The following is a 24,713-nucleotide window of genomic DNA, read 5'->3' as shown; positions in this document are numbered from 1 at the left end:
AACATTAATAAGAAACTGTGGAAGAACATGACAACTACATGGACAAAATAAAATATATTTAAATAAATTAAATATCAAAACTGCACAAAATAAATAAGGCCACAAAATTAGATATTTAACTTCCATGCATATCTCTGCATTCAGAGAACATTAGTAAGAAACTGAGGAGGACCATGACAAATTCATGTATTAAAGTGAAAAATAAATATTAAAACTGTACCAAAGAAAGAAGAAAAAAAGGCCCACATAATGAGATGTTTTCACCTAAACTGTCATACCTTTTTATCCTCAATGTACAAAAATCCATATAAGGTTTTACACACACATATACTATATTACTATATATATTATTTGTACATTCAACCCATTCAGCCTCTTTGTTCTTATGCAACAGTTATTTTGTATGTATATATTTGTTTCTGTATTTATTGTTTATTTCATATTCATGTTTAATCTGTGTTTGTTTGTTTATGCATGCACCATTCACCAAGGCAAATTCCACATGAGTGTAACATCTTGTGGCAATAAACCCTTTTCTGATTCTGACAAAACATCAGATATAATCAGTTTCTAAAATATGATGCATTGTTTTAGCTTACACAACACAGCAGTGTATGAAGTAGTTGAAATATCTGTAATAATAATCCAATATATGTTCTCTTAAAAGAGGCATTCTGATAATGACTCATTTCACTTTTGATAGTGTAGTTACAATGTAGTATACGTATACTATTGTACTTTTTAGTTAGGTAAAGGGTCAGAATACTTCTTCTATCACCGCCAATTTGTTAGTTACAGTTAACTTTGAGCTTCAGTTTCTAAGGTTTAGGGTTTAGGTAGCCTTAAAAAGTGTTAAAAATATAACACTCAATTTACTCAATTACCGTAGCACATTTTGGTGTACTTGCATTTGAGTATTTATATTTCAGACTTCTTTATACTATATTTCAGAGGGAAATATTGAACTTTATATTTCAAATAAGCTTAATTCCGGTTTGCTACAGTGCAGAATTGCTGTTTTTAGATACGTAAGTATATTCTGTGAATACAGAATACTTTAATTTCCCTTCAGCTCTACTCTCGAGATCCATTTCCACCTGTGGAGAAACACCTCACTGTTATATTTTTCATTTCTCCAGCAGTCAGGAGCAGCAGCCCGAGTGGGAGTCCAGGGACGACCCTGTTAGAGCGGTAGGACCACCGTTTGGAAACGACTATTAGAGAACACACAGACACACACCCATGTGCGGCCAGTAGGAGGGGCCATGTGCTGAGGTGTTTGAGAAGGTGATGCCGTAAAAGCGGCCAGTGTGTCGCAAACCAGGTGTTTTGCAGGGGGAAGGTGACGTCGTAAAGCGGACAGGAGGAGGGAGGGATGAGGAGGGGTGAGGAAGAGGAGGGGGAGACAGGAGGAGGGAGGAGGTGACTGGCGAGTGAGCGGCTGCGCTTCAGACTCAGCGAGAGGATCATGGCGGATGGCCCCAGGTGTAAGCGCAGAAAACAGGCGAACCCGAAGAGGAGCAGCGGTAAGTCCAAACTCCTCCGTAACCGACTGGGCTAGCCGGGCCGGCTGCCGACGAGCTTTTCACTCGGTAAACTCCTTCGGAAGACTTGTTGGGAGTGAGTTGGACCACGTTTCGGGGAGTTTTAGGGTGTTCATATCCCAGTGTGGTGGTGTACCGTTATACCTGGTTTGCTTCTCTCTCCGCCTAGCGGTGCATGGGGCCGCCTGACAGAGTGAACCGTTATCCGTCACTTAGGCTATAATAACCCGAGGAGCGCTTGATAGTTGGCTCGGCTGTATCATTAGTTTTCTTTACTTTTCCTCTCTTTGTCTCTGCACTTTTCGGTCACTTTGCCACCCATTGCAGCACTTGGCGGCAGGTTGCTGGGCTTTCACATAACAACGTGGCCCGTTCAGCGCAGTTTGTAGTTTAGTGTATGATTTTAGGGCGAGGTTGTTGCGGGGTTAGTTTCATGCTAACTTGCTACTCACTCGGCCCCGGACGGTGCAGTTTCCCCCTCACGTTCAAAATAATTCAACTTTGTCTGAATGTTTTGATGTCCGGATGGGAAACCATCCGTTTGAGTTGAGTTGAATGCGTGTTGTTTTTTGCATGGGGTTTGATCTTGTTCACTTCTACTCCGGTGATGGCAAAAGAGATGGGATGTTTATTTTATCTTCAGTTCAACCCTCCTGCCACAACTGCAACACCACATGTCCCCTCAGTTAAGGTAAGAGTGGAAATTTCTGAAGTAGAATTAGAATTTGGCAAATGTATCTTCATGCATGCATTTCCTCATTGCCTGCACCAGTTTATAGCTTGATTTAGCATTTTTTGTTATTCGGCGTGAGTTTTATGTTGACTGTTTTGCAAATTGCCCCTATAGGACGTTTTCGACTGTTGCTTTTTGCTCTTGTAAATTCGGTGTTGTAGACCGTAAAAAATGCTGAAAACACATGTTATTTTTGGCTGCATTTGGGGCATTATAAGGGAATGTATTTTTTTGTTTCTAAGCATATAGGTTTCGAGTCACTTCATTACATGGATTTATAGTACTGTGTATTTGATTGTCAGTGTTTACATAATATTTACTTGATCTTACTTAGTGGTATCTGCTGTGATTTAGTTTTAATACCTATCTATTATCACCTGCAGGGAGATTATCTCTATGATATCGAAACAATTATCTCAGAATAGATGTTTGTGGGCTGTGTTTTTCCACAGTGAGTATTTTTGAGTCCACCCGTTATGAAGTAAAGGATATCAAAATAGATTTTAGGTGTGGGCTGTTGTAATAACTTTAAATTGACACAACCCTTTAGAGTCCCTTATTGGACGGTTTCTCACCTGTACTCCCCCCTCTTACGTCGTATCAGCCAGTAACAAAAGTAAACCCATTTATTTATATATTTTAGACATATTATGAGACATTTAATGTGTGTGAGCCGAGGGGCCGGAAAGCACCTTTTTTTTTCTCCTGCTGACGACACGACGGTGACTGTGCGTCCGTACAGGAGCCATCATCATCACCACCACCACCATCATCATCATGTTTACCTGAACGCGGATAACGGGGCTGACAAATGGCCTAGAAATAAACAGAAATAACACCTGCGGCTCGCGACCGTTCACGGAACAGGATCTGCTCGCCGTTTCCTAAAGGCTCTGTGTCTCGTGAGGAGCCAGGGAAAACCGCTCCAAATGTCAACTTGTGCAGGTAGAGATGATTTTTTTTTAGTTTTTTTTTACCGTGTGCCGTGCCAGCTCGGCGGCATAGATGCTCGCCTGCCTTTCATTCTCGCGGGATTTATCTCACCGACAAGCATTTCTGACCTACTTGTGCATGTTTTATGTCAACCTTTTTATATGTGTTTTTTTATTTTTATTTTGGTGTGTGGATTGGTCGCCCTGTTTGGTCGAGTGCACTCCGCAGCTTTGTGTGAGTGTGCACGGCAGACGAGCGGTGCATAAGGTGGTCATTGCTCTCTTATACCCCCAAACTGTGTGCAGTAACAGCGCTTTACAGGGCTCACCGTCAAACCTCTCGTTTCCATCTATTGTGTTGCGGTAATTCGTTATACAATTTCCTGATCGCTGTGCGGAAGGGAATGGCGGTCACTCAGTACTATTACTGCAGTGAAGGCGGGGTTGCTGCTTTTTTTTCCTGGACCGGAGACAGCCAGGTATACGCAAGGTGATGCAACACCTTATAAAGGTGTATTTTAACAGATTTCCCCCCGTGATAGCTATGCAGTATACAGCTCATGATACTTGATGGGAATATCCCTGAGTGTCTCGTTTCCTTTTAATTATATAACGTTAAATGGGATTAGAATATAAAAGGAGCGCGTCCGTGTAACGGGGCGCACAATCAAGATGGCAAAATGTGGTGTGATTTAGTGCGCACCGCTTCCATCTGCTGCAAGTAGAACTCATCTGCTGCTCCTGTTCCCTTTCATTTCCCCACCAGCCTCAATTTAAACAGGGAATTTTGTATTAGTTCATCCCACATAACACAGACTGCTCACTGCTTTGGATTTTTCCTTCTGAACATTAGCCTGTGCTAACGTGCCATGATCTCAGTGTGTCATCACCATGATGTGGCAAACAGCTGCTGGTACATCGACTACACTACACTGTCACAAAAAGCTTTCATTTGTGCTCTAACAGTTCATATGCTCACATGACTCGATGCTACTGACTTTGTGCTCTATAAGTCTAAGACATTAACACAGAAATGCCAATCTTAGAGTGGACACATGTATTATAAAGTGAGTAAGCAGACTGTAGATGGGCCTTTTCTGATAACTGTTATTCCTCAGGTGACGTTAGACACATTTCATACCTCTGAGGCAAATTTGTGATTTGTGATATTGGGCTATAATAAAATTGTCAATTTCACTGTACACATTTTAATGCTTTTTTTTTAACCAATTAGTTAAAATGCTTTATATAAATTCCAAGACCAACAGTCTTAAAGCAGCCAATCCTCCCATTTGAGAAGCAGGAACCAGAGAATGTTTTAAAATGACAAACGATTTATTGATTAATCAAAATAGCCAATTTATATCCTACAATAATTGACTAATGGATTAAGTTTAAGGTCTCCTAACACCTCACATGTCCTAGGGACCCATCTCCTCTCCTCACTTGAGAGTTTTGCTGAATCTTGTTTATTATTATGGATAAGGGTGTGAGAAGATTATAAGGCAAAACATTACACTGATTTGTACAGTGGCCCCCAAATGACAGCACATTAGACACAGTGATTTATATTAAGAAAGGCTGACAGCTGTAGTGTACATGGTTAGTACCAGTTGAGCGTTGTAAACAATATGTGTGAAGGGCACACTCAGACCTACCACTGGTTCTCTTGGGTCCAAACCACAGTGACAGAGTTGGCATTGGATTTTATTTTGTGGTTTTAGTTTCACATTGCACACTTACTGTATGTTTTAAATAAATCTACTTCCAGTTCAGGTCATTTAAAATAAACATTGTCTGTTGTTTTTGCTGCAGTAGTTCAATGTTTTTAATGCATTGTCATTTCATGTAGTTATAATCTCATTAATAATGAGCCAGTTTGCTTGAGAGGGGACTCATATTCAGGTGTATGTGCTGTTTTTGTGTGCCACCCAAGTTCATATGGCATTGTTCTCCCCCATCTTACCTTAGCCTGCCTGCTGTTAATGCTGGCTGACAGTCACTTGACCTACGTCTTAAAAGAGAAGATTTCCCACCAGGACACCACTGTAAACCTGCTTCTATAAAACCAGTAAATGATGAGTGTCATTGGGCTACAGGCCTGCAGAGAGCCTCAGCAGCTTCCACTGTTCTCTTACTGTACTTTTTCCTGCATAAAGAAAGAGGTTTTAGCCAGCGCCAAAGGAAAATAACGAACACCAAATCTTCTGATTTTCAGCAGCCAGACATACCGGCCTGCGCTGACAAGCCAGCTAAACTATAGCATATAGCATAGTAATTAAGCAAACTGGACTTTGAGGTCAAGTGTTGTCAAATCCGGATCCAGGTCCCGGATGCGAAAGCCCCCTTACTGAATTATATTTCATTATATTTTTACATTTTCAATTGTTACTTGCCAACAGAATTTGGTGTTTTCCTTTACTTAATTTACCAATTTATTGTGAAAATGTATGTAGATACATTTTCACAATAAATTGATGCCTAAAATGTATCGGACTGCAGGAAATGGAGTCTTTAATGCTCAAAATCCCCCCCCCAGATCCCCCACTTCAAAGGCCCATTCTGAGCCAGGGAAAACCCTGCACACATTAGACTGTAGATTTGAGGGAGTTGTAGCAGCATGCACAGTACATAAAACAGTTATTCCTGTGTTTTACAGTCATTATATATGGACATCCTTGTAAAGAAAAAAGCGGAGGAGAAATGGTGAAGTTGTTTTTATTTTAGGTCTGCGGTGAACTTGTCTTTATCTCCACCGCATGTCGATGGTCTGCAGTTCTTCTGTAAATGGCAGGTGTTGGCCCTCGATGTTGCTGCTGCCATTTTGGTCCCGGCTTGGTCATCCAACGCCTTTCCTCTTGCCTCAAAGTGCTCCGTGTTTGTGTGTGTGCGCTCTCAACCTCGGCTGTAATCTAACACAGCAATTTAGGGACTAGAGGAATGCAGCCTGGTGTTAACATACCTTGACAGGATAAACACAGCGGCCTACTCCCAGGCTTGGGACTGCTCATACCTCCGAGCCTGCCAGAGCCTGGGCCATTACCGTTGTACATTCAGTCACACCAAATTGTGCGTTATGTGTATCCTTAAGGTCCAACACGTGATGAACGCATTTCCTTTCTCATGAACTATTTGCAAAGTTGATTCTTTTTAAGGATTTTGAATCCAGCATCCAGTGTAAACTTGCTAGCAGTCTTCTTCTTCTCTGCCTTTGTGGGGCGCTTTGCTGCACATCTTGGTGTGTCACTGCCACCTGTAGATCAGTGGAATAGTGTGAAACACTTGGCAGGAATGTGCATCACGTCACCCCTGTGTGTGTGTGTGTGTGTGTGTGTGTGTGTGTGTGTGTGTGTGTGTGTGTGTGTGTGTGTGTGTGTGTGTGTGTGTGCTCATAGAAAAAACGGCGATCCACATAGCTCCATAGCATTACGAGAGGCCAAAAACTCCACAGGGAAGCTTTCAGCTTTCCTGTTTTAGTGCCAGTGACAGTTCTGGAGCGGATGCTGTGCTATAAATGTTTTTAATACTTCATAATAATCCTCAAGCCAGTCGCTTGTTTAAATTGCAGATGTACAGTACGTTTGGTTAAATGATAAATGGAGCATTTTCACCATCAGTAATAGTGGCGCACCAACAGGAGTGTAAATTAGAGCTTTCACTGACTCTGTTCACTGACGGCTTGTACGTTATATCAGGTCAGGGAAACGGGCATTTGTTGATATGAACGTGCGGTGGATGACTATTTTAAGGGAATACTCTGGTTTCTTTGGTGATAGGCTCTTTGATCAGCTGGTTGTTGTTTGATGCGCTGAGATGAGTAGCATTTTCTCTGCGTGTGTCTGGTATTTATTCAGCACTGCTCTGTAGATGTTGAGGCTGTAATGCTGAGGCTGTTATGCTCTGTAATGCCTTGCATGTTGTGCAAGCAAGCTTTGCATCATCTAACAAGAACTAGGGGTGCACAATATATTGTTTTTTAATCATCATCACAATATCAACTGGCGCAATATACACATCGTGAAAGGCTGCAACATATAGACACAAAAAAGATTTTTCGTATAAAACTGCACATTAAAATGTAACTGTCATTCTTTTTTAAGTGGTGCCTTTTATTCAATTCAATGTTCAATTTATTCAGTAAAAGAATGTTGGAAATGATTTGTTTTGAATTTAACAAGCAGTTTGTTGTATTTTAGAAGAATACTGAAAGCAGCAGAAAGGTAGAACTGAGTACATTTTAATATCTGTTTATTTACCACAAGCAATATCGTTATCGCGAAATTCAACGTTCTCACATATAGCATATTTTCCTCATATCGTGCAGCCCTAATATGAACTACTGTATGGCCCTTCAGCTGAGTTTATAGACCTTGGCACATTGTGGCTTTGTACAATCACACACCGGTAAAGGACAAGGTCTTTGTGTGAATGAACCATTTCCTCCAGCTCACCCTATAGGTGCCCCAGTAACAGCTGTCTACAGAGCAGAGGAGTCATGTGAGTGTCCTGCCCCTAAGATATTATTTAGCATTTATTTGGAGCTAACAGGCCTGGCCGTAGACTGGCTAATAGATGTAATTATCCAACATACTATTATGCTTACCAAAAGCTATTGTTTATACAAAGAACTAGTCATTTGTAGTTTTTTTTTTTTTTTTTTTTACCTTACCTTATATATTTTTTGAGTGTAATGTGAATATTTATGCACAACATGTGAGCCTTTGTTGTGTTTTAAGGAGTCAGATGGAAATGGTCCTGAGTGCTATTAGAGGTGGCTGTGGTCAACAGTAAGTTGCTAATTGATCCATGAACATCGGCCATTCATGTTACTTTCTCCTTGTGCTAAAGAGCCTGGAGCTCTGTGTTTGTGTGTGTGTGTGTGTGTGTGCTGTTTTCCTTGCAGTAAAGGCCTGTGGAATGACAAAGCACTACAGGATGTCTTTAGCGTGTCAGCATTACCCCTCCCATCGCCTTTTATGGTCCAGAGGGGGAGGTGCGTCAGGGCTACTGATGCTGCTGCTGTGACTAATTGAGTAGTGTGTGTGTGTGTGTGTGTGTGTGTGTGTGTGTGTGTGTGTGTGTGTGTGTGTGTGTGTGTGTGTGTGTGTGTGTGTGTGTGTGAGAGAGAGAGAGAGAGAGTATGTGTGTTGTGTTAACATCAAGGTGGGAAACTGCTACTTTCCTCCAGGCTTTGCATAACAACAGAGGCCCGCTTGTTTGGATTTACATGCATTAATATGCTGCCTGTTGGGAAAAATCAGTGGTTCCCGCTGACGCTGTTGCGTTTCAATTAGGTGAATATAAAGGCACATTGACAGATCAGGCGTGGAAAGTTGAGGCAGATGACTCAATACAGCCTTAAAAGGCATCATCTTTAAATGGGTTTAAATAATATACACCCTCCCACATCTGAGTTAGATGACTTAGATTAAAGAAAGAGTCGGAGAGTCTGGATAATTTTAGTCATCATCCACTATACAGCAACCTTTATTATTATTATTATTATTATTATATAACTAAGTAGCCTACAAAAAAAAACACATTCAGAAAGAAGTCTGAATCCAACGAGAAATGCCTACAAACATTAGCCAGCACAGACATGCCTGTTAATGCAGGTGTGATAAGCTCACTGCAACCCATGCACACTCAATATGAGCACTATTTATAGTCGAGGCGGACAGGAAATAGCCCTCTGATTTGATATGAAACTGAGAGCAACAAATTGTGTCATTCAGCCTGCACTGTGCCGACGAGGCTAAGTAAATCTGAAACGTGGCAATGTGGCTTCTGAAACTCAACAGTATAAGTTGTCTGCATCAAAAGTGGTAACAAAACAGGTTTTAGAAGATATCTCCCCCCACCCCACCCTCACAGTCATTTCACAGAGAGATCAAAGGTCAATGGAGCAGCCCCGGAGCTGTGTTAGGAAACACACGAGCCACATGTGCTCAGAAGCACTGTGGAAGTGAACAGCACGAAGATGCTTAGTACAGTTTCAGTGCTTGGCATATTTTCTCTGTGTGCTGTGTAAATATTACCCCAAAGTACACATGGGAATTATAACATAGATAGCTTTTTTTGCATCAAATCATAAAAAAATGGTGTGTGTATTTAATAGTAAAGCTGTCTCTAATGTGCCGATGTCACTTAGAAGTGTCCACTTTTGTACATGTTCATCATTAGTCCTCAAGTGCCAGTCCATGCACACCTGAATCAATTTAGGGCTAAATGGCACCATAATTGTGTCAAGCGTGCAAGACTAGAACACTTTAAGGCAGGTAGACCTTAAGGACAAAGTTAGCTGGCATTATTATTGAATACCTGATCCATGTTTAGGCTGCAGAAATGGGTCTTGTCACACATCCAAGACTTCAATACAATCGAAATATTCACCATAATGTCAGCTCACAGAAGAGTACTAATGCCTGTGCTTTCTGAATGATTTGAGAGTAAATTGCTGCCCATTTGTCGCTATAAATCAATGAAATACATTCACAGTTTAAACTGCTGTGCTCCAAAAATATAACACGTCACAGATATGTGCCATGCTAAGAATGAAGAGCTCAAAAGAGTGGTAGAAAGAAAAATCCAGTTCCTTTATAGTCTGCCGTGTTGAATTAAAATAATATTATAGTGAAGCCAAATCCTGCTCGGAACTCACAATACCATTTCAAATTGATGTCATGAAGACAGCGTTTGCTCACTGCCACCTACGCTCAAAACAAAGCCAAATGTGGAACCAGAACTGAAATCCACCTCCAGGGCCATCAGGGCATGAAATCTCAGAGGAACTGCCAACTCTTACAGTATTAGCACATTTCTTAAAGGTGGCCTAACCCATTTCCACAAGTAACCTGCTTTGCCGTTGCCTTTCATCGTTCCCATTCAAGCACCTGAATATTCATGTATTCAAGAGGCTCCCCGAGCAGCTAGCTAAAACTTTAATCTACTCTGTGTGGCGCTAACCAAGGCTGAGCTGTGAAAGACAGCCTGTGGTGACGGGACCCAGTTTGTTCTGCTGCTGACCAGCATCCCAACTCACACCATGCATATATTAATGCATTTGCGCATTTGCACCTGTATTTAATTAATTTAATTTAATTTTGAATGTGTGGTGGGGACATTTGGTGGGATTTTGTGGGTGTGGTGTCTTCAGGCTAGTGTGTGTCCAAAGAAAGAGTCCCATTCAAAGTCCTGTGTGAATGGGAAGGGGGGGGAACACTCTTTCACACTCAGCCGATGGGAAACTCCTCTCCCTCTCCTTTGGTGGTGCTACAATTTGCATATCCTGCCATCCTCCATTCTCTTTTTTTCTCCCGCCGCCTGAGAAGCAGAACAGAGGCGGCCGGCTCCTTCGAGCTCAGAGGAAATCAGTGAAAATGCAGCCCAAAGCTGCCTCCAGGCACTACACCAAGCCACAGCCACGGATGTTGTACAGTAGAGACTAAGTCTAGCCGTAATATAGAGGTTTACTCCTTGACGCAGCGGCCGCAGGTTCGACTCCGTCCTACAGCCTTTGCTGTGTCATTCTCCCTCTTCATGTCTTCAGCTGTCTTATAAAAATAAAGGCCTAAAAAATGCCCCAAAAAAGAGAGGAGGAGTGGAATAATGAAATGGACAAATAAAAGAAAACAGTGAAACAGTACAAAGTTAAAGCCCAACATTACAACCTCTGTATTTGTCCCTGTACTGAAACATTGTTTATCTTAGTAGCCATGTGTGTCATTCAGTCACAGAATAATACAGAGCTTAAACAACTGTTTAAAAATAATTGATAATGGATTAATCGTTTGTAATTTGTAAGGTGGGTTAGGAGGGGCCGGGACTCACTTAGGGACCCCTCCCCCCGCAGACCTTAGTGAGTACAGCAGCAGCATGACAGGTGGGAGGGGAAGAGATAATTAGATTGGAAGCCCAGTAGAGGGGTTTAGTCCTCTTTTACACTGTAACTGTAGCTTGTCTAACATTATGGTATGTATCAAAGGAAAAGAGTTGCTCAGGAATAACAAACTATTTGCATTCTTGCTTGAAGCAGAAAATTAAAGTTTACATAACTGAAGATATGTAGCATGTGGCTCTAAGCAAAGAAGCATAATGTGTTGGCTAAAGGACTTTATTTTAGGGCTGTCAAACGATATTTTTTTTTAATCGTGGTTAATCGCTGAATTTCTATAGTTAATTGCGATTAATCACGTTTTATCACATATTATTTTTTGCCAAATAAATGAAAAGCTTGTTGAAATCATCATTGTCTTCCCTCTTGCTGTATCAAAATCTCACCTCAGAGATGGTCCCAATAATGTGCTTAAAGTCAAATTCCGTTTGTGCATGATTACAAGATAGAACTATGTTTTAATACTGTGTGATACATTGTGGATAATTAAGCTATATATCATATGCTGAAGTATATTTCTGGAGTGTTAAAGATTAAAGAAAAAATAACAACAACCGTACAGAACCGAAAACCGTGACCCTAAAACCGTGATACGAACCGAACCATGGGTTTTGTGAACCGTACCACCCCTAGTAATAACTATAACAATATCTTATTTCCTTAGTAAATAGCTGTTGAACGACAAAAACAACCACCAGATGGGAAAAGAGCATTTAACAATAACTTTGAATGCACCACGAGGCTGTAGGTTTCCAGTTTCATTGAACGCACCGTCTGTGTTTTTCCAACAACGGCAGCTGCAGATTGTCACATCCAGGTGCCTCTACAGTGAAATACAGACAAACTTTACAACGTTTAGCTTTAGCGGTCAGCATTATAACCGTGTTTAATCCAGCTACTAGCTAGCGGTAGGCTAACGTTAGCTGCTGTCGAGTGTAGTGTTAACTAGCGTCACGTGCAGCGATGTTTCTGTTGCCTGTAACGTCTGTTTCAGAGCATCAGAGAGAAAAGCAGGCATATCAGTGGCACCGGAATGAGGCACTGAAATCCGCATTGCTATTCCTGCAGCAGCAGGATGTGTTACGAGATGTGGCAAAGAGTCATCGCATCGCGATTAACGCGTTAATGCTGACAGTCTACTTTATTTATATACCTTCCATTGGCTGCCTTAGCTTGAAATTAAACCATGCCCTCTTTCTCGTGCAAATCATTTTGGGAAAAGTCCTTACTAAGAACATGTTCACACTATACGGATGCAAAGTGACAGGCTCTCCTTGCCTCTCAAGAGAATGCTTAGCATTGAGCTGGTAATCTACATACTTAACTCTGATAGCAACGCGTTTATTTAAACTGTAACAGGGGCGCGTTGAACCCCTTGTTGTGTGTGCAAGCGCTGTGCCTTTTTATTACCACAAGTTTACAGACACGTCTCTGCTGTTTGGTATCACCTGTGATACAGCCAATAAATGAGAGACACACCTACCAAAGCCTTCAAAAGGTTTCACACCGTTTCGAGGAAACCAGGAAACTGTAGCAAAACGGTGCACACCGTTTTGAGATTGAACGTGCCCCTGCTGTGGTGCTACTTCATGTTCTGCTTCTTCTTCTTTAGTGTTTAATGGTGGTTGGCAAACCAGTGTAGAGGTGCATTACCGCCAGCAAGTGGATTGCAGTCGCCACACTGTCATTCAAGATGAGATGAGCAGATGCTGAGTCAAGTGAGACACCTAGTTATAAAATTATGGATAATAATTAGTAGTTTGACATTTTATACACAGGCCTAATCCTAAATTAAACCCTAGATATTTCCCCCATTGTTTTCAGATTTTTGGTTGAATAAAATAAGCATTTTGAAGATGTCAACTTGGGCTTGGGAAAATTAGATGTGGATTTTCACTAAAAAAATAATCATTAATTGCAGGGCCCTGATTGATCTGCCTCCGGGCAGTGCTGCTAACATAATTCGATTTGCTCAGTTATGAATTAATGTTTCCTCCATGTGCGGACCCATTTCATAATGATCGGATTGTAAACGGCGCACCACTTAGCTGTGGTTCTGTTAAGGTTCTGTTTACGGTTTCTCTGGTTTTATTGTTATGTTACTGTATATTCATTTCAAAGCTGGGCAGAGACAGAGCGGCTGCCTCTCTGTTTTTTCCTCTCCCAGTATGCAGGACGCAGGGTGAGTAACGGAAATGGAACAGAGGATTTGATTAGAAGCTGAGCAGGGATGTGCAGTGTGGATTCTCTCTCTCTGTGTCTCCTCTCCATCCTGTGTCCTCTGGCTTGATGGGGTGTGCGTAGAGCAAGAGGGATGATACATGAGGCTTGTAAAAAAGGCAGAGGAGGTGGAAGACACCTCTTGCTCGCAAACATAATATGCAGGTCTATTCAGATCCCTTAATAAACTATCAGTGTAGATTTTGATTTGTTCATTGATGTAGGAGAACATTAGGACTCGTCCTTTTTTTTAAACCATGCACAGTCGGGTGAAAGAGAGACCTGCTGAGGCTGAAAGAAAGGGAGTGTTGTTATTGAATTACAGGTGATGGCAGCAGCTAATTGGCCCTCCAGAGGTTGTGTGTGTGTTTGGTGTGAGTGTTTGTGTCCGGCTCAAGGGGATGGAAAGTTGATGAAGCTGTTAGGGTAAAGTGCGGGGCCCCAGTGAGCTCCCTGAGTGCTGTGCTTCGGAGGCTGCGCTGTCCCTGCGGAGGAGCGCTAATGGAGGCCACCCCGCCCTGATGAATTACACTCAGACGAGATGGATGGATGGATGGATGGAGGGACAGCAGAGCCGGGGGGTGATGCTGCTGTAATTGAGGCGGCTGCTGGGCGAGAAGAGTGCTCGCCTTTTTGATGAGTTGTAGGCATGAAGCAACATGTTTGCACCATAGCTGTGACAATAACCGCATCACCACGCGCACCATGGCTCCTGATAGCGCGGAAGCTGAGCCTGAGAGTCATATCTGAATACATGGTATTCTACCATCACAGCCTTTTATCTAGTCCGTGAAATCGTAAAAAGGTGATGCTTGACATCAGATCTCTGGGAACATCCAGTGTTGTGTTTAATGTCTACTGCTGTAGCAGTTTGTGCTTGTTTGGAATAAATAGAAGAAGTACTAGTAGCTAGTAACAGTTAAATCTATGATATGATAATAATAATTTAGGTAATTTATCAAGCAAAAATACAAAATATTTACAGATACTGGCTTCTCATATGTAAAGAATTGCTGTTCGCCTAATTGCAAACTGAATATACTTAAGTATAGAATAGATATATCGGACAAAACAAACTCATTTAAGATGCCAATTTAGGCTCTCAGAACTTGTCATGCTCTTTTTTCACACATTATTGTTATACTTTTTTGTTGAGTCATGACTGTGAGTCTTTTATATTGGATTGCATCTAGTATTTCCCTTCAGGAAAATTATTTTCCAGGGAAATTATTTGGCACTGATGTTTTTACAGGATTTTGAATTGATGTTCAGTTATGATGTGTGATTTCGGGTGTTTTTTTATGTCTATCTTTGGGTACCAGAAGGTTTGGGGTTTTGTTTCCTTGTGTAGTTTCTAACTGACACAATTGATCCATTACTTGTTTGACATACAGCAAATCTGGCTTCTCAATTAGTTTTTTCTTCTTTGTTTAATGCAGTAGTGAATTGAAGGTCTTTTGGTTACAAGCAATTTGAAAACGTCACCTTTGGATATTGACGTTTTTCACTATTTTCTGACATTTTATGAACCACGTGATTAGCAGGTTCATTGAGAAAATAATGGGCAGATTAATCAATGATGAACATGATCATTAGCTGCAGCTCTAGCCTAGTTTCATGGGTAGTGCATGATACTAACTACAAGGCATTCTGGATAAAAACCATGACCAAATCTTACAGTAACCCTGCCCCTTTTTTCATTGCATTTTTAGTTATCACATCAAATTTGCTTTCCCTGTGTAATTGTTATTCTTTGTTCTGCTGAGCGTTCAGGATCTCCGCTGTTACTGCCACCGTGCTTATCCACTTTGGGAGGTTTTTGTTGATCAAAGCGGTTTTGGCATTGGTGTTGCCACTGCGGCGTGATCGCTGAGGTGTCGGCTGTGCAGTCAGCAAGAGATGTGAACAAACGACACTGCGGGCTTTCTCACCGTTTTGTTTCTGTGTTTGCCTCTGCCTTCGCTGGGGGAAACCTGTGGGGGAGGGGTTTCTGCAGGGGGTCTCTGTGCCATCTTTACACCTGCATAGGTAAACTGTCATTTTCACTTTGCACAGTCAAACCACATAACCAGCCGTGATAGGTTACAGTTAATCTTAGCAGCTTATTGTCATGACACGAATGTGAGAGCATTCAAATAATGGAAAGTTCTGTCTATGTTATGTTAGTCTCTGTAACCAGTGTAATATTGTGTTGGACTGACATTACTGAAGCCAATACTTTTCTTTTTTAGCATTAAACTGATACAATTGAAAGATTTTGACCTTGGTGTTAACATGTTCCGGTTTCAGCCATGTCACTCTAAATTAGCTGTTGACTTTTGGAAACCATCAGCCTGTGTAGTTGATGGGCAAAAAGTCTAATTTCATGCCTTCATCTGTAACCTAAGCAGGAGTCTGGCTGAGCTGCACTTTTCCTTTTTGAGCTATCTGTATAAGAGAATTGGCCCAGGTGCAGCTCAGATGCCACAGCTTTTACATCTTACTGGGTTCATCACTGCTGGTTGTTTTCCCGTCTGGTCTCATGCAGCAGGCATCTTAATGTGAGTTTAAAGATACCTGGAGATAATCTCAGCAACCTGTTGTAAGCTTGTGTGAAGGCTCATTATTTACCAGTCACGTTGTGTCTTACAGTCTAACAGAGCAGAGGCTAAAAATGCAACAAAAGAGAAATTTTTACAGCTGAGATCAGCAGTATGTATTGTGTGTACACCCAGACGGCGTGCAGCGCACACATGCTAGAGTAATCTCGTAGTTCAACTTCAAATAGGGCAAATGTTTGAATTTAGTTAATGCGTAGTTTTGCAAGACAGAGGTGAAGTATTTTGTGAATACTTCGTACCCCATCACCTTCAGCCAAATCTGGTAGACTGGGTCCATAGTCTGTTAGTTAACTTGATGTCATGTATCAATGTCACAAAACCTTAGAGCTTAAACAATTAGTACATGAATTGATTGGTCAATGAACAGGAACTAATCAGTAACTATTTGGCTAATTGATTAAGCAAAGAAGAAAGGCAAAAAGTTGGCCTGACAAAACAAGACCTCATATACAGTACTTTGTCTTCGAGAAACTATAAAGGCTGTTTTTCACTATTTTCTGATATTTTATAGACCAAATAATTAATTGAGAAAATATTTGTTGGATTAATCAATAATGAAAATAATCATTAGTTGCAGCCCTATTTGATTAATGCCTGTGTGACTGAGCTTTTCTTCCCTTGTTGCCTTGAGTTTTTACGTTCTTGGAAAAACTTTTAAAGCTCCTGACAGCCTCTCTTCTCTCCCACTCAATCCATGTGAAGACAAGTCCAGTGTATTTACGTGCATGGTGCCCTCATCAGATTTGTGGATCAACATGGCACTTAAATACAACTGAAAACAAGCAGAAACAAGCAACGTCAAGGATTTGCTGCGTGCGTGTGTGTGTACCCTTCCCAGCGTAGCAGGTGTGCCTGCATGGGCTTTAACCCTATTACAAATCTCATAAATACCACCTGACAACGTTACAGCAGGCAGGTTTGGATATAAAATTCTCCTCCCGTGGCGTGACCATGCAGCCTTTCAGCACAATTATATTCTACCACACTGGAGGGGAGGAAAGCTCCACCCCTTTTCCAGTACCTCCAAACAGACCGAGCTGTGTCTCGTGACTTCAAATTTGAGCAGTTTTTTATTTCTGCATTTTAAGCACTTTTGTGAATGAATACATTTGCCCTGCATTGACCTTAGCTTGCTCCTTTTTAATAAAAAATTAAAAGTGGATCCTCCAAAGCTATAATGTATAATGTCATGTTCATGTTCATTTGAGACTTTAACCTTGGTCAAAACACACACACAGTCACATAAACACACAGTCACGTAAAACACACACACACACACACACACACACACACACACACACACATACATTAAATTTAACGGTGCTCAGTGGGGGGAAAAACACATCAGTGTTCTGGAGTTTAATCCCTCTGTATCCTTTAACAGTCACGGCAAATTGAGCACATTTTTGGCTCAAAGGTGTTGGAATTATAGGTATTTGTTTGGCATTGTGCCGATACACACCTGTGCAGTGTTTGTCTGTTTAGCGTCTTTGCTGCCTCGCCTGGATGACGTTTCAGTTGACCGGCGGTCTGAGCGTGCATGACATTTTGCTAAACTGTGTTCGGAAAGGTTCCTGCCTGTCCCTGTGTTTTCCTTCCCCTCCTCCCTGCATTGTGTGACTGGGTAAACAAGCACACACTCAAACACATGCATATCTCATCTCAGACTGCATATACATCTGGGGAGTTTGCTTTGTACGCCTGCAGGTTTAGGATGATGCCTTTGTCTTTATCGCTTACAGCGTACAGAGCAGCCTTGAGTTGTTTATCTGTGGTGTTTTCCCCTGAACACACCTGTAAAGAAAAAGTAGGTTAGCATCTCCTCATGCTCTCAAAACAGGTCGCTGTTTTCTCAGTCTGTCCGCAGATGGCGGTTTTCTACTGCTTATTCTGTCCGTCTGACATTAAGAGTTGTGCAAATGCACCAAATAGTACAGTTTGCATGTAAACTGACTAAATATATAATCTAAGACTCTTGTTCCCACATAGTACTGTGAAGACCAAACATTTTGAATTTATACCAAACACACTGCTGTTGTGTAGTGAGGGTTACGTTCTTTGAAAAGATCACGCCTGTAGCTGTGCCTCCTCCAATCATCCCAGACGTTCAGTTGAACTTTTAATCCAACGGCTGAAAGCATATGGAGATGCTCTGGTTCTGTGCCACTCAGATATGAAGCCTTCCCGCTACCCGGGCGCAGATTCATCTCCCAGCTTGACGCTCCCCTCATTGACAGCCATTCAAAGCGAGCTAGCTAGCCGTCAGACATCCAGACGGCAGCAGCATGGTCTTCATTTAGTGAGGACAGGGAGCTGCCTGCAGAGCTCGCTGCCTTGGCTGCTGCCAACTCCCTGACATACAGTAGACAGGCAGGTTTTTTTTGCGCTTGAAATACAGTGGTCTGATTAAGTAATATGATGTAAGATGGTGGGATGGTGTGAAGTAGCCTGCTGGATTTGGAGATGGAGATATCTTTAGCAGGGGAAGGGAGGCGGAGGCTGCAGCTCTGTCCGCTCTCCATCTGTGTTCTGACTATGAAATTAGGCTGCTGCTGGAGACACCCATTCATAAAAGCTTAATTTGTGAGGATGTTGGGACTTAATACAGTACAATTGGTGCTATTTTATTGTAGTATTTGGATTTCAAATGTCTGAAGTTTAGGGTTATGTTGCTGATGATCTCAAATAAAAGTTGCATATTTAAAAGTTGAATTTATTTCTCTGTATGTATTTGTACAAGTCTGGCCTGGTTTCTTAATGTGGATTACTATAGTACAAACATGGCTATTAAATACCATATTTAAGGAAACAATCCCAACCGATGGTGCTTTGAAGGCAGTGAAATCAGTCAAATAGCATATTTAGGATCTGTAATGTTACATATTTCTGAGAGAAATAAAAACATCGGGGAATAATCATGAGATAGATTTGAGCAAATTGTTGAGACATTTGATTTGATTGTTGTGAGTTGTTGAAAGTGGGCAGGACTTAGCAAACATGGAGTCTGCTTGCTGATACTGTCCCTCCACACCCACCTCATCCAAGCTGTTGGATCAGGAGACGAAGCAGGACAGACAAATGAACAAATCAGACTGCACCAAACACTTTTGGAAATGTAAGTAAAGGTTTTGTCTGCTAATATCCAAACACACACCCTAACCTTTGAATGACTCCACGAGTCTCCAATGAGCTAACAAGGTCAAGGTGTATTTTTTAATCACAGGGGTTAGCTGTAGTTAACTTTAGGGCTGCAACTAACCATTGTTTTCATTGTCGATTAATCTGTCGGTTATTTACTCGATTAGTTGTTTGGTCTATAAAATGGTGAATGGAAATTTAGGAAATGGTGAAAAATGTCGAGCATTGTTTTTTAGTTGGCGATTAATTTAATAGTTGACAGCTCGATCATTCAATTATTCTTAACAGCTCTAGTTAACTGTTTGCCCTAAATCACATTTGGTTCTAGAGAAAAAGAAGAATTTAACATATAATATTTTAGATATGCTAAGAGATAGTTACACGCACATAGAATAAATTTCTTTTATTTCACCCTGCCCTTAAGGAACCTGTATGACGTGTTTTAATAGGTAAACAGCCATCTATGTCTCACTGTGAAAGGTGACTGTGTATTTATCTTCAAAGCAAACACTCTGATGTTACGTAACTGATGTTACTGGATGTTACTGTAACTGGTGATGTTACTGTAACTGATGTTACGGGTGTGCCCAGACTACCGATGTCAGCAGCTTTATCAAAGAGCGTTTGTGCCATGACAGCAGTAGCCTGAGCGAGCTCCTGCATGCTCACCCTGAAGCTCAGTGCAGATCCACATCAGGCGTGTCTGGTCTAGTGCTAAGCTAAGCGCTTAGTTTAGCATAGCCTAGCCAAGTGAAGCATAAAGCGCTCACGGCAGTACACACTTCCCCCACAGGCTCGCTCATGTTGCAGAGACACAGCTAAACACACATGTCATGTTCTGCACATCACCATGCTCAGCTTTATACTGATGATAAGCAGCTCTTTGTAACCACAGGAAGTCTACAGTTTTCCAACCTATTTCCCGAGGAGTTGTCTGCCAGAGAGAACGTGTGTGATATGAATACTGAGCAGGTGAGAACAGGAGGAAAGTGTAGTGAGAATAGGCATGGGCCGGTTACGGGGATATGCCTATTCTATACAGGGTATATATAAGGTATACCGGGGTTTGAAAAAGTCACGGTTTCAAAACCACTAAAGTTTTCCGTCATACTGTTCCTAAGGTATGAGCTGTTTTTTATGAGTCTTCAAGGACAGAAAGTGCAGTGTAGAAATCATTCTTCCTGCCAGTGTGCAGTGTGTTTAGAAATAAAATACATTGTGTTCAATGGAAAAAAGTTGTTACAAATAGTAAAATCCCAGAAATAAAAAAAATAATACATTCATAGCTGTCATTGCAATACCGTGAAACCGTGATATTTTTGCTTAAGGTTATCATACCGTCAGAATCTCCTACCGCCCCATGCCTAAGTGAGAATGAGATCATCATGACCACAGCAGTGCAGTGGGGAATAATTCTGGCTAGTGTTTTTTTCTTCCTGTTGAATTTTACTGCGTCCACTGTAAAGGAGAAGAGAGATTCATTCTGCAGGTGGGACATGAGAGCAGGGTTTTTATGCCAAAATGAGAGAGCCACATTTTTTTCAAGCACGCTGCGTAATTCAGGCAAAGAAAAAGAAACGACTGTTGGCTTAAAAGTAAAACCAACTACTGAATATGCTTACGTTTTCTGCTACCCCCTGATCTTTCTTTGGAAAACGTGTATCAGTGAGGAATAAACAGAAAGCATTTGAGAGATGCTTTTTCTAAAGGAGAGGGGAATCATTTTTAGAAATCTATGCATGGTCACGTCAGGCATGCCAGGGACCTGTCGGCCATTCAAACAAGCGGTTTTGTAGTCTCCACAGGGACACAGTAGGTGGCGAATACGTTAACTGTAGCTTATTGATTGGGTGTATGATTAGCTGAATGCTTCCACATTACCTGATTGCCTATAGGGTATCCTATGTTTGGCACCAGTAAAAAAGGGAAAGCAAGACCTAATGGCTAATTGTTCCTTGTCCAAATTGAAAATGCATCATGAGTTGCAACTAAAGCACGTCTGGAAAATCAGGGTGTGGATTGAAACACAAGATGTACTGGAGGTAACTTTAGCTGCCATTTGAGCGGCTCTGGAGCTCTGTCTCTCCCATTATGTTTTATGATAATCATTACGTTATAAATGGGTTTTAAGGCCTTAGCAGTCAGGGTGAAGCTCCGAGAGTAGACAGGAGTGTTATGTGTGATTAAAGACTTAATAGGTGAACCTGGAATGACTTCTCCAGTACAATAACTCCAACCCTCTTGAGAGGAAAGGTCAGTGGAGACAATAGCAACACGCAGAGCAGGAACCAAGCAGAAGTCAAGTAGTGTTTTCACTTTCAGTGAAGAGTCCAACTCTCCTTGTGCATAGGGCTGGGTTATTAGGCACCCACTGAATTGCCTCGATACCATTGAGTATTAACAAATGTCTTGTCGTTTGGTACCAAATTTTGATCTAATGGGTTAATCTCGTCAACGTCAGTGAGCCAATAAGCATGCAGCAGGCTTGATGTGCCTGAATCTAAAAGTGCTGGTGACTGGCTGTGGCGATGCATCAAGGAAAAACACTAGTTTACAAGAAACAGAAAAAATAAAACGTGTAAAATGTGTAATGTAATCTTGTTAAAACGAATTTCTTAAAATTGGTATCGAAAAAAATTATTGTCCAGGAACTGGTACCGAAGTCAAGGTAATTGGTCTGGATATCGAAAATGTTTGAGCGATGCCCAACCCAACTTCCAGGCTGCTCCTCCTAAGCATCTTGCTCTTTGCTGGTTTGGTCAAGAGGTTACACTCTCAGCACCCAGTGATGAAGCAAGACTTGATTGAGAGGATATTAACCCTGTTGCACCCACCAAAGATCAACCCAACCCCCAGTGGCAGCGTAGAGCGACAGGAAAGATGGAAGACAGAGGACGGGGGTTGTGTTAAAGGTCCCGGAGCAGCACTGCAGCCACAGGACATGGAGAGCACATGGCACAGGCCCCAGTCCTCTGAGCAGCCCGGACAAATCCTTTCTGTCACTCTGATTTGTAATATTGTCCAATCCAATACTTAATGGATGGCCGTTAGAAGTTCTACCTCTTGCACGTGAAGGTCACAGGTCGGGATCAGTCCCTCTTAAACCAAAAAGGGATTTACTGTCAGGGGCGCTTTAGCAGGCTGGGTGCTTGCTGAGTTTAACCCAGCTGTTTGGGTTTAAGAGTAGTCCACCATAATCCTGCTGCCCATGCAAAGTGATCCTGAAACTAGGGCTGCATTATTAATACATCTGGCAATTATTTCCTTGATTAATCAATGAACTATTTGCTCTATAATAGAGCTGCAATCATTAATTGATTAGGCCCAAAGGAAAAGCATTTGGATAATTGACTAATCTTTGACCAGTTCCAGCCTCTAATTTGTTAGGATTTGCTGCTTTTCTTAGTCTTATGCATGCGCAGAGTCCAATCAGATATTCACAACAACAACAAAAATACTACTCTAACATGTACAGTATATTAGTAGTGTATGTGGTGTACATGTTAAAAACAGTAAAATTATAAGTAAGCCTGATAACTATTTAAAAAGTTGTGTTGGTGTGTTTTTATTGGTCAATGCAACATCAATGTAGCACTATTGCAATCTGGCACGAACAATGGTAACGTTCGCTAGAAGTGTCATGGTATCTTGATTTTGCTTTAATATGGCTGAACAAGTTGCACTCACTCATTTTTGCTGAGGCTCAGCACACAGAAAGTGGACATACTGGGCGTGAATGTCTGCAGCTGGGTGTGTTTAAATACTCACTGTGTGTGGGGTGACGGCTGTGTTTCTCCCTGCAGGTCAGAAGCAGAAGCTCCGGCAGCTTCTTGTCGGTTTAAACCAGTCCGGAAGAAGACGCAAAAACACAACCGGAGGTGAATTCATGTTTCCTAGGAGGACAAAGCCATGTCCCGCCCTACCCTGCCTCTGATTGGCTTACTCTGGTATTCTCATTAACCAATCTCCTTCCTCATGCCTAAACCTAACCAATCCAACAAACGAAGGGCGGGACATTTATTTACCATCCTAGAAACACAAATTCGCCAATATCAGAGCACTTTATGGTCCTCTTCTGCTCAAATGCGTCCAATGTTCAACATAAAGAAACACATTTCTAAAGGGACAAGAAAACAATACATGAAATCAAATTATGTTTTGCTAAGGTCAAAACTATGACCTAGTATGTTGAAAATAGTAGATAGCTTGTTGATATCATCTATAATGAATTCCTTTTTTTTCCTTTAAGCCTTGTGAACAGTTTTTAATGTTTCATCATGCAACTCAAGACTTCGCTGCTATACTATAATTTCCTGGATTGGGGACAACTGCTTTGATTTCGGGACACCCTAGATTCAGGCCCACCTCGACTTAATCCAGGCCCGCCCATCTGTCACGTTCTGGATCCACCACTGGTCATATGTGATAAAAAATAAAATCTTTGGTCGGTTGGACAAAAAAGCAATCTGATGACATCATCTTGTTTAAGGGCTTTGTCTAATTTTTCGTATATATTACATATTAAACAATTCATTTAAGAAAATGTACGGCAGATTAATTGTGAAAATAATTGAATTAAAAAAAATCAAACGTTGACATATTTAAATCTTGTTTTATATATATTTTTTATACATTCCAAAACCCCAAAATATTAAGATTACTGAAAAACCAGTAAACCCTGATATTTGAGGCCCAGTGAAGTTTTGTCACTTTTGCTTGAAAATTTTATTTAAAGGATTAATCGATCATGAACATCATGTTGGAATGAATTTCTGGCTGTCGACTATGAAATTGACTAATCGTTTCAGCTATACTGAAAACGTGTGTTGTGTCGCTCTTCCTTGTGGTTGCTTCTAAAAGTCGACAGTACAGAAAATAAGCTCATCTGTCATGCTTCAGCAACACCATTATCAGAATCACAATCACTTGAATGACTGGTAAATGGTCTGCATTTATATTTGGCTGGGAGAGGTGTTTTCACAGATGCATGCGGACCAGCCTGGGACAAAGATAACAGTATAAACAGACCCAGGCAACACTGAATAACATGTGGTAGACAGTAGAAAATAACTGTAATTTAAAATAAAGCATGGGTGGTTGACTCTGGAAAAGCAATGCATGCTGTTTGCTATTCAGCACATCTGCCTCGCCCCTGAGATTCTGCTCAAACTGTACAAAAGTGCAGCAAAAGTATCACAATTATTAAATTCAAACCCTGATGAGAGTCTGATGTCCCACATAATATTCACCATCTAATTACACGGCCGTTCTGGCTCAGCTTTCATTTTCTCATCTCTTTTCATACAACCACAAGGCATTGTGTCAGATTCCTTTTTTTTTAATCCAAGGAAAGTTTACTCAGCACACAAGCTCAGCAGCTACCTGGAAACATACCAGTGTAATCACACTCTTCTTCTGCTTTTTTTCCACTCACTGAGAACTTGAGAGAAGTTTGAGGTGCATTACCCGCTAAAGGAAGGCATGGAGAAGTTTAGAATTTGTTTTTAAAAAAGGCATGGAAGCACTGTCAACATTTTTTCACTCCCTAGTTTTGATGACTTATCACATACAGATACAAAGGGCCAGTTGTCATCCACTTGATACATTTGACAATGATAAACTGCTCTCTGAATATTCTTCTTTTGAACTCAG

General features: G+C 41.3%; 1 protein-coding gene across 1 annotated transcript in view; it reads left to right on the top strand.

Moving 5' to 3' along the window:
• The first annotated feature begins 1,404 nt into the window (after positions 1-1,404).
• The window catches only part of zeb1a (zinc finger E-box binding homeobox 1a), a 98,038-nt gene continuing 74,729 nt past the window's right edge, over positions 1,405-24,713 (top strand). Inside the window, exon 1 of the mRNA XM_028592641.1 lies at positions 1,405-1,526. Within this exon, the coding sequence (XP_028448442.1) occupies positions 1,469-1,526 (58 nt within the window). The 5' untranslated portion in view covers positions 1,405-1,468. The remainder of the gene's footprint in view (positions 1,527-24,713) is intronic.

The sequence above is a fragment of the Perca flavescens genome, chromosome 12, assembly GCF_004354835.1.
Source record: "Perca flavescens isolate YP-PL-M2 chromosome 12, PFLA_1.0, whole genome shotgun sequence".
NCBI lineage: Eukaryota > Metazoa > Chordata > Actinopteri > Perciformes > Percidae > Perca > Perca flavescens.
Note: the sequence above shows the minus strand (reverse complement) of the source record. Positions and strands in the feature narration are given on the sequence as shown.